This window comes from Etheostoma cragini, chromosome 5 (genome assembly GCF_013103735.1).
Source record: "Etheostoma cragini isolate CJK2018 chromosome 5, CSU_Ecrag_1.0, whole genome shotgun sequence".
NCBI lineage: Eukaryota > Metazoa > Chordata > Actinopteri > Perciformes > Percidae > Etheostoma > Etheostoma cragini.
In genome coordinates, this window is record NC_048411.1 from 19,193,416 (window position 1) to 19,203,917 (window position 10,502).

The 10,502-nt window shown below is 40.0% G+C and overlaps 1 protein-coding gene across 4 annotated transcripts; it reads right to left on the minus strand.

Moving 5' to 3' along the window:
- Positions 1-598: 598 nt before the first annotated feature.
- On the minus strand, positions 599-10,502 carry LOC117945318 (dynein regulatory complex subunit 4-like). Of its 4 annotated transcripts, none has more exons than XM_034872751.1 (14): positions 10,334-10,502; positions 10,110-10,187; positions 9,115-9,210; positions 8,627-8,824; positions 6,547-6,753; positions 6,400-6,454; positions 6,106-6,308; positions 5,539-5,709; positions 3,846-3,932; positions 3,529-3,726; positions 2,404-2,469; positions 2,185-2,310; positions 1,916-2,042; positions 600-1,185 (listed from the first exon to the last, which is right to left on the minus strand). In XM_034872751.1, exons 1-14 carry the CDS (start codon positions 10,337-10,339, stop codon positions 1,046-1,048), a joined length of 1,758 nt encoding a protein of 585 aa, XP_034728642.1. In that variant the 5' UTR covers positions 10,340-10,502; the 3' UTR covers positions 600-1,045. The 4 variants fall into 4 exon arrangements, with proteins under 4 accessions (XP_034728645.1, XP_034728646.1, XP_034728642.1 ...); XM_034872753.1 differs by having other exon boundaries at positions 1,046-1,185; positions 9,115-9,201; XM_034872754.1 differs by lacking the exon at positions 3,846-3,932 and having other exon boundaries at positions 599-1,185.

The window sequence follows — 10,502 nt, forward strand, 5'->3', positions numbered from 1 at the left end:
ATGCCCATTTGGTCGTCATACTCCTTTTCCTATTGAGTTTAATATTTTGTGTATACTGTCTTGTCTTCTTAAGAGCAGGGACAGTAACAATAATCATTCCTTAAGTGTCATCAAAACATATCAACAGCATAGGTATTTAGTAGATAAAGGATTTTTAAGGCCAATACTGATACAAATATTTGGTTATTTAAAGATCAAACATCGGCAGATTATGTATTATATATTTTTTTAATGAGTTCTCACTAGAATATTTGTTTTGCTGTCAAAACAAAACATCAAAATATATTAACGTTCGGATAATAAAAACTGTATAAAAATACAACTGAAAAAAATCTGTCGCCAACAAGGACGTTGTAGAGTGCCCTCTGGTGGACAAACTATGTAATCAACACTCAAAACATGGTTGACGTCTGTTTTTTTTTTAGTTTTTTTTTTAAATATTCATTTATTAGTAGTCATTTATTTGTCATTTAAATTATTTTGATCAATGACTATTAATGTTTTTATATATATTTCTTTTATCGGACATTATAAATGCCAATACCGATAGTTTGGAAAATGCCTGATATTGGCCGATAGCATCGGCCCTTATAATGTATCGGTCGGGCTCTAGTATTTAGCTAATATTCCATTGCTCAGGCACAGAAAAAACTTCTGAATGTCTAAAAGACTTTATATTTGACTTTGACTTTTAGTGCTGACCTCTTTCCAAAAATCATTGTTACAGCTTCCTGGCAAGTAAATGTCATAATGCCGTGTCACATATCCTTTAATAAAGCACTTTTACAGATTGGACCCACAGAATGTCTCTGAAGGACTCTCTTCTGCCCCACGTCTTGTAAACTCCAGCCAGGTATAAGTACCACACACTTTGTTTATTTACATTCATGGAAGTAGCATGAGATATTTTATAATATGCAGGATATCCATTGTATCTTGTAAAATCAGACAGTTTACAATTCTAGATCATAGTTGCATCTTTAGGACATTTCTTAACTATTCTACTGTACTAGTTTCTCCGACATTACTGGTGAGAATGAGTAAATCAAGAGTCAGGCACTGTAACATTTTCATCCAGCAGTGAGTCGTCCGTAGCTCTAGTAGTCACCATAGACTGGTCACTGACACAGGAACCACCATCTTCAGACTCAGTGGGAATATGCACCTGAGCCCACCCAGAAGCTCCTAGAAAACATTATAGGAGTGAATTCTCTGCAGCCTCAGCACGGACTTAAGAGCTAGCAAGTCCCCAAAGACAACTTTAGGCTTCTCACACTGCTTACATAACAAACAGATGTTATACAAATACAATGGAGTCTTAACAATGATATCACAGTAGTCTAAGGATTAACAGTAAGACATACATTGTTCTCATCAAGTTAGGTGATCAAATCACACACAAAAAATGTCATGTGGGTGAAGAAACATGAGCAGTCAGGAGACCAGACACGTTTGTCAGATCTGGGCAATATATTGATGAGGCAAGATATTGTCTTAAATTTTGGAATGTCTTTTCCTGGTTATAAAGGCTACATTACAGTAAAGCGATGTACTTTTCTGAACTTTCCAGGCTGCTTTAGCTGTTCCATTATTTGCCTTTACCCACTTAGTCATTACCCACGTTACTGGTGATTATTCATCACAAATCTCCTTGTGTAAATACTGTGAAAGCATCATTAGTTCACCCTACAATATCGGTGCAATATCAATGTCGAGGTATTTGGTAAAAAATATCCTGATCTCTCCATATTGCCCAGCTATCGCTCCCCATCAGTTTGACTTCCTAATAAAGTGGTTAACATACTCTATTACAACCAACTACAACCTGTCTAATCGTCCTATCAGGGTTTGGATGAGAAAGAGTGGGGGGGAACCGAAGTGATTTGGGTTGTAAGAAGAACTGTTGAGTGCGTACCTGAGAGCTGCAGAAGTTCACTGTCTGGACTGGCACTAACAGGGTTCAGTCCCAGGGCGCCCTTTTGGACCGAGTCGTCCTCAGAGATGCACAAAGCTGTCAGTTCCTGCATCAAGTTGTCAAAGTTCTGCCAAGCACAGGTTTATTTCATTGAAACATGACAGCACAACCTAAACTAACTGGAAAAAGATCAAGGAACACTGCATGCCAGCAATTACTCTCAAATCAACTAAACAGATTAATGAAAACACAGATAACTGATGACTAACCTGGCTTTGTAGAGGTACCCTATCCTCTGAGGCATTCCTCATGGAGTTTTTTATCTCACCCAATGGGAGCCACTTGTCTAAAAAGATCCCCAAAACTGCTGTGTTCTTAACCAAGTCCTCATACTCCTGCCAATCACACAGTTATTTTAATAAAAACATGGCGTGAAAATAGCAACTAAACAAAAACATGAAATCACTTTGAGATAATCGATGGCAGACCTTCAACTCTCGAGACACGATAGCCTTCAAAGCCCTGATGGTGTTCTCTTTGGTCTCAAAAAATTCCTACAGGTGAAAACACACTTTTTGATTTGTTCTTGTAAATCAACTTACACACAATTAAAAACCATGCAAATCACAAAGAGGAATGAAAAACATCAGGTAAAGTATCAAGCTCCAATTAGAGACTTCTAGAGGCTGCAGTGTTCACAAAGGTGCCATGTCAGATGTCCGACGCTCCATTGTTCCTATCGTTCAATCAACCAAAATATTCCCTATTAGTCCACTAGTCCGGCCCCCCCTTTCTTTCAAAAAAATAAACCTGCTCCGAAATCTCATTGTTCCGACCACATAGCTAGGCTTTTGTGGATCACCTCCCATAACCTAAAATCTGAATCAACAATAACGAGTGAAATTACTTTTCTCTAGCTTATTAACACATTTAAATGTTTATCTAGTCTAATACACACAATCTGTGCACCGGTTTGCGTGCAGTTTAGTGTCCCAAATTCCCTGTAACGTAACCCCATTTGTAGGTCCAATCCCTTGACCAATCGGCTATCCTAACCTTAACGCCTCAAGGTGAAGTGCCTAACCCCAACCAATTGGCCTGCCTAACCAGTATAAAAAGCCTATATGGTCGGAACAATTGGATGTCAGAGCAGAGGGTTTATTGTTTGTGCGATAGACTACAGATTCTGTACTATGTTTAACAATTATTTACTAAACACTAAATAGTCCGGAGCTTAGCACTGCCCAAGACGATTGTGATGGGTTAACCCAGAGCAGTTTTTTCTCCTACGCCAGAATGTTTGTGTGGAGTAGCCAGACCTACTCCACAGATCCTCCAGAGCCATAAAAGACATTATACAACTGTTTGTTGAACCAATCATGTCTAGTACACTCTTAGATGAGTGTAATTGGTGGGGTTATCAGAAAAATGATTCAAATTAACTGGGTTAAGTTGGTCCTGTTTGACACTAGAGGAAAGGCCATTAAAGACAATAAAAAGCCATATTTATTTCCTCGATATGATCCTTTCACCTCCATGTGCCTGTTGACTGTGTGGTCCTCTTAACTAGTGAACACAAGTGCAGATATAAAAGTGCAGATATAAAATGGCACCTTAATGTTTATTGCAGCCGTTTGATCTCCCTGTCCGAATGCGAGCGCCACCCAGAGTTCAAGCTGCTCCTTCTCCTGCATTTCTGTCATGGCCTTTATCTTCCTCTCCAGCACCAAGGCCTTCAGGTCTCTTTTCTGCTGCACATCCAGAATGGCCTCCGTCTGCCTCTCCTGCAGCTCGTCGTATTCCTGCTGAACCTGTGGGACACATGTGAATCCATGAACACCCACCCACCAGGCATACGCTCAACATTCAGTGTTCGTCAACTGAGCGAAATTAATAAAGTTAAAACTTCCGACTTGACAAATCAGTTTACCTGTTCGTTTTTCAGCTCCAACTGCTGGTGCTTCAAATACAGCTCACGTCTCTCCCTGAGTATATGTGCACTCATTTTTTTGCCGCTCTGTTAGAGACAGTCAGTTATGAAATGTCACTCACCACTTCCACTTTGATTTCACTAAGACCTGAAATGTTTTTTTTAGACTGAATGCAAGTTTCTTTTGAATGGTAAAAATGTCTCCAATTTGAATCACAAAGAAGCTCTCGAGATCTAATGAAAGACTTACACTGTATGAATTTGGATAAAAGGTTTTAACAAGGGCTCTTACATTTTTAATCACACCAGTGTCTTATTTTAATCGGTTTAAAAGTGATATTTTCAAGTTTTTCAAGGGGCATTTAAGACTAAATACTCCGTTGGTAACTCAGTTCAAATTTACAGTAAATGCAAATTACTTTAGTATTGTGGAGAGATCTGTAAGGGCTTTGAAACTCAACTTACCATTCAAAAGACCCCTTTTTTTAAATCCCTTTCTGCTCAAGGAGCTTTGTTTCTGCTAGCCATCAACTCCCGTTCTTGGATGTATTATAAGACCCGCTCCCGTTTCATGTCTCGTCTCTATGCAGGCGCATTCTAAATAAATTACGCCGTTAAAGAGGAATTTGCTCGTTAATTTTGACAGCCCTAGTTTTATCTGCTCTATTTAGCAGTTTGATCTGCAAAGTAAGTTGTGTGAATCGAAAAACTGAATCAAGTAAGGATTTAAACACTTACTCCTGGTAGTGACATCAATAAAGAAGAAGCGAAGCAAGCTGAATTCTTGTGTCTCTCATTTGACCTGCTGAGTAAAGTAATGCTGCATAACCAACTGTTAGTTGGCAGATCTATGAAAATCAGATTTGTGTTGTAACAATGAGAACAGTGTTTTTCTTTATACCCGAGAAGCACTGAATATCAATGCAAAAAATAAACTATTGAACATAAGCTTTTTAAATCTCAATTTAAAATTTCAGATTTACTTCATTATACCTTTCATTGTACTTTTATTGTCACATACACTTAGCGAAATTTATTCTCTGCATTTTACCCACCCATCCTTCAAGGAAGCAGGTTGGCCAATCACAGCGCCCGGGGACAAACTCCAGTTCTGACACAGGGCTGGAGAACCTAATACGTTTTTTAATGTTGACGAAACCGGAGCACCCTGAGGAAACCCAGGCAAACATGGAAAAAAACTCCACACAGAGAATGCCCAGAAGACCCTGGATTCAAACCCGTTACCTTCTTGCTGTGAGGCCACAGTGCTAACCATTGGCCCACTATGCTGCCTATTCGTACATCACACCTGTAAGTGTAGTTTCTGTCACCCCCATGAGGAATGGTAAGTAATGATAATACAAGCTTTCCGTGATCGTGCACAGTCCCCCACGCAGTTGCTAGTAGCCAAGGAGGACACGGAGGATTGAAACAACTTCAGAAGAGGTAATGAAGTCGTTGGACGACAGTCTTCCTACCATCGCCGTAGTGAGAAATACAGAGAGTGTTGTGTGGAGCTGATGTCTTAATTAGCTTTGTAGCAACTCATTTAGCAATGGTGTGAATGTAACGGACGTTCATGATTATAAAAAAATGACGCAAAAACAATGAGAATGATGTACTTCAGATAGCTTGATGCTTTCTGCAGGCTGTTCTCTGTGCAAAAGCTCTAAAATTAAGCAAAGCAGTGAACCTTCAAACTCTTGGCCATGTCTTTTCTCTCTTTCACCAGCTGTGTGCGGCTCTCAGACAGCTTTGGCTCCACTTCCTGCAGAGACTCTGTTGTGCTTTTGTTCTTCTGCACAGCTGCTGCCAGCCTCCAGTCTAGTAGCTCACCCTTTCCTTTTGCAGCTTCAAGTTCTGTCTACCAAATGACGACAATGGCATATCAAGCAAGACCAACCTGTACCTTATTTCGTTTTATAAGCACTTTGCCATTTGTGGAATTGTATTTCCTGTCAAACTAAAACTCTTCACATGAAACAACTGTTGTCAATATCCACAAACAATTTCTTGAAAGAATTGACACATTTTGTGTCCTCCAGACTCAGATTTGAAGAAAAGGATACAACATGAGTAAAATAAGCACATTAAGTGGATGCTGCTGAAAGCGGGGAAAATGTCTTGATATCCGATTGGCTGTAATAGACTCACTGGGAAATTAAAGAAGCTTTTTTATGGATAAATTCAACTCATGTGTGCAACGGATGTTTTTCCTTTCCTTTAGTGTGACAGGACTGTGATGAGTAATATCTCTTACCTCTAGCCTCTCCTTTTCCAAGCTCACATGGCGTTTATCTTCGATGGGCTTGGTGAGATTTCGACAGGCTTTGTTTTGCTCCGCAACAACACTTACAATCCTCATTTTCATATGCTTGTCGATCTCATCTTGCTCAGTTTTTGTGTTTTGGTGGTTCTCTTTGACCATTATTTTCATTGTGAGGATACATTTGGCCTCCATTTCTATTTAAACAGCAACAGAGAGAAATCAGGGTTTACAGAGTTTATGATTGTGCTTTTTGACTTCAACTCAAAAATGGACATGTTTATCTACCTCTGACTCTCTTTCCATCGCTATCATTTAGTTTCCGTAATCCATCCTGCTGTCTCTGTTAAGATAAAAAAGGTGGCAGCTTTGTTGTACAGATGCTTACTTGTAGAAATAGAATGTAATACACAGTGTGATAGACTGAGTTCTCACCTGCTTGACCTTTCTGATAAAGATTTTATTATAGGAATCTCTCTCTCCCATGTCCGCTTGTAAAATATAAATTTTCTTCTGAAGCACTACCTCTGACTCAACTTGACCTCTCTTGGTCTTTGAGGTCCTGGAGATGTTGGCCACCTTCAGCTCACAGATCTCGTTGTGGTGAGCAGTCTCCAATTGTTTCAGCTTCAGCTCATGCTCCTGGAATCAATGATCAAAATTGGAAATTCTTACTTTACTAGGATTAGAATTTACTGCTAGAGATGCACCAACCGAACGGCCGGCGACCGGAATTGGCCGCTTTTTACGTGACCGGTCATGGCCGGCGAGCGTCAGGTCAGACTGACTGATTTTCTGCCGGTCAATGCACTCGGGCGCCGCACGTTTAACATCGCGCCACATCAGCATCGCACGTGCACCGCCGCTCCATCAGTTGTTTATGAAATGTCAGAAAGCTTTGCAGAGCAGTCTGCTCTGGTCAGCCGCTCTCTCTCCCTCTGAGGCTGAACAACTGGAACAAGAAAACCGCACTCACAGCTACAGTATATCGGAAAATAGCGTTGGGCACACTGATGAATTAACGGCACGCTGTATTAACGTTACTGTTTTAAACGCTTTCCAGGGTAGTGGGGATGCATACCGCTCAGAACCAACTTTAAAAACGTAGTAATCTTCCCTCCGCGTTAGTTTTGTAAGCGGAAGCCCGTATGTTCTTATGTACAATGACAAAGCAAACTTGCTAAAAAAAAAAACGCTGTTTTCAGGCAACGTTACTGTTGACATTCAAACAGGCCTTAGTGTGTGTTTTGAAAAATAGCTTAACCGCAACGTTATATTTATTTTATTTTTGTCATATTATTTTATTGCCATACCTGTTTCCCCTGTTTTCATACACAGAAGTTTAGTTGATATATCAAATTTGTTTAGCTGTATATTGGATGTGAAAAGAAGGAAATTGTTCTTCCATAACATTGATAACACAATAAAACGGATAGCTCAAATCAAGCTATGTGATTGGTTTAAAGCCCTGATGTAGTAAACATATACCAAGCCTATGACGTCTAGTTCTTTTTCACAATACATATCATGATTCATCTGATAAAGTACTATATACGTTATATTTAGAATATTTTTACCAATTTCACTTGCTGTCATAAGTCCGATTGGGAACTGAAGCAGTTATTTATCTCTGCTCTCTTCAAAGCCACCAGACTCCATTGACAAAAACAGTCATTTTAACCAAGCAGAACAAGGGAGTTGCAGTTCTACTGCTCCCTTGATAGGTTAGTTTGTGTTATTGTTATTGATATTGTGAGATTTTGGTGAATCCAAACCAACACTTTAGCAATAAGTAAAAGATATAGCCTATGCTAGCTGCTAGTGTAGGCTAACTTTATCTGTGTTGCCTCTGTTTGGGCAGGCAGCCAGCCTAGTAGGGCCTATTTTGTATTTGGGCCATTAATAAGTATTTAAATTGGAATGTAACTAACTTTTATATTGACATACTTGATGGCTCGCTTTATAAAAGCTGCGCGTCTGGCACTCCTGAGCTGTGAAAAAAATCACAACATACCACGGTCTGTCATGAGCTACTGCTTTTCTTCAAGGTTAGGAAAATACACAGGCATGACAAACAAAAGGCATAATACACAGGATTTTCCAAATAAAGTTTGCTCTGGTCTAACTTGGTCACAAACCTTCTCATTTTACTGCTAAACAGTACACTAAAATATATTTCTGTCAAGAAATAGCCAATACAGTAACATTTGATCAGCGCTGCTTAGTTTTATAGCATAACTGTGGTTCACAAGCAGCATTTACACTGTGTTAGAGACTTGGCTCAGATTGGTTATCTTCATGCTTTGGTGGAAACTTCCAAATGCCATTGAGAGCAGTAGGACAAGGCAGAGGAACATAATTTTTTTCACAGATTATCTGTCTCATGTACTAATGTGAAGATAGAGTGACAGTTGAAGCAAATATGAAAAGCTATTTTTGAAAGTTACCACAAAAAAAAACTACTTTAAAAACGGGATAATGTAATAAACTTCTAAAAAGTGTGTGTGAAGCTTACTTTAATTTCTGCGTGGCGATGTCTCTCTGCCTCTTGTTTTAACCTGAGTCCCTCTCTCATACTGGCCTTGGCCTCATCCAGGTTTCTCTTGGAGTTGTCCCAGGATCTGTGGGCCTTGTCTTTCTCCATCTTAAAGTGCATTTTCTGTTTCAGCACCCTGTAGAATTCCTCTTGAACATTTGCACAGTCCTCCCACATCTGCAGGTAAAAGACATTTGGGAGCATGCAAGGTGCACCGTGCAATATAAAGGATTACAACTTTTGACTGTCAAGCTGATCATCACATCTGGTGTCTTATTGTTATGACTGGCCAGCTGCTGAGCACACACACAACCCCCACTTTTGTACATGCACACAACTGTCCAATCTTCTGCTCTGTGCGTTTTAGCTTCATGTTGCAAAATCAAAGTGATCACAAAATAGAAATACTTTCAGTGGTAAGATTCAAGTAATCCTATAAATCAGTTGAATTATGGTTCAGCTCTAACCTCATCCTTGTTCTTTTCTACAGTTGGAGGCCGGTCCAGCACTGCTGGCAACTTCTCTTTAATAGTCTCTTTGGTTTCGTCTTCAGTCTTGGATGGCTAGACAGAAATTTTAAATTAACATAAATATAACCTCTTTGTATTAATTAAGCTAACGGATAGAGTGTCTGGTTGGTGCTAAGCTGACAATACCGGGTATGTGAAATTTCACTGTAATTTTCTAAATGTGTCAACTGCCAATCACAATATTCTGACATTGAAATAATTAACACTTTAAACTTTCAGAAAATTCACCCTTTTCTAGCTAGAGTTAGTAGGGACGTTCGAGATGAACTGCCCCTCCTGTAAAGTGGACGATGCAGGTGGCAGCAGCCGGGGGGGGCGGGGACAAAAAGCTGCGGTAAAGTCCGACAGTTTCCAGCCGATTCCAGCCGCCTTCAGGCTGGACAGGAAGTGACAAAAACACTGTGGTGCGATTCCGATTTAATAAAATATAATCAGACCCACATATCAGCTGGTACACAGTCTCTAGTTGTTTTAATTATGACAGAGTAGCTCTCAAAATGTTCTACATGCAATCTGTTGCCGATTTTAATTAACAACAGACTGTAGATGATCCTTGATCTGAACGGATTTCACTATCAGCCCCAAACGTGTGTTCTGTACAGAATAGCAGTTAAAATCCCCCCGATTCAAAAACAATGAACAGTTTATATAAAACGTCATGATGTTGAGTCAATTGGGAACCAATCAGCTGAGAGGACGGCGTTTCCCAACATGCTCTGGATCCGCCTGGGTCACGCAGTCTGTGAAAAACAACTGCGACCGCCTTGCTCTCGTGAGATTATCGTTGCCTACGTATGCATGACATCAAAGCAAGTCGGAATTAAGTCGGACACAAATCTAACCGGCATGCAACGGGCGCCGATCGGCGGTGATCGATTCTGCCCAGACCTGGCTCATCTCGAATAAGCCTAATGTTTGCTATCAGCGCTGACCTGAGCCTTGGGAGTCTTCTCTTTAGGCTGCTTGTCCTTTTTCTGCTTCCCACCTTTGGCTTCGGTCTTAGTCTTGGGCTGGACAGAAAATAATATAAGATTTGATGTACATAATTAAAACCTCCAAACAAAGCCGATTTCTGCCTGATGCCGAGTTAGCTAGTTACCTGACATACTAACAGTCACCCCCACAATTATCGTTATTAAAAAAGAAGTTTACTCACCATCATGAAATTCCGCTCAAAGACAAATGTTGGTAGTGAAAACGTAGCTAAATGTTTAAGGTTAAATCAGTATGGCTGAATTTGGACAAGATGCATTGTCATGGCAACCATGTCACATTCTTCTTCTGTGATTTGTGGCAGTTTGAAGATTCTAAAGCTCTCCCCTTGA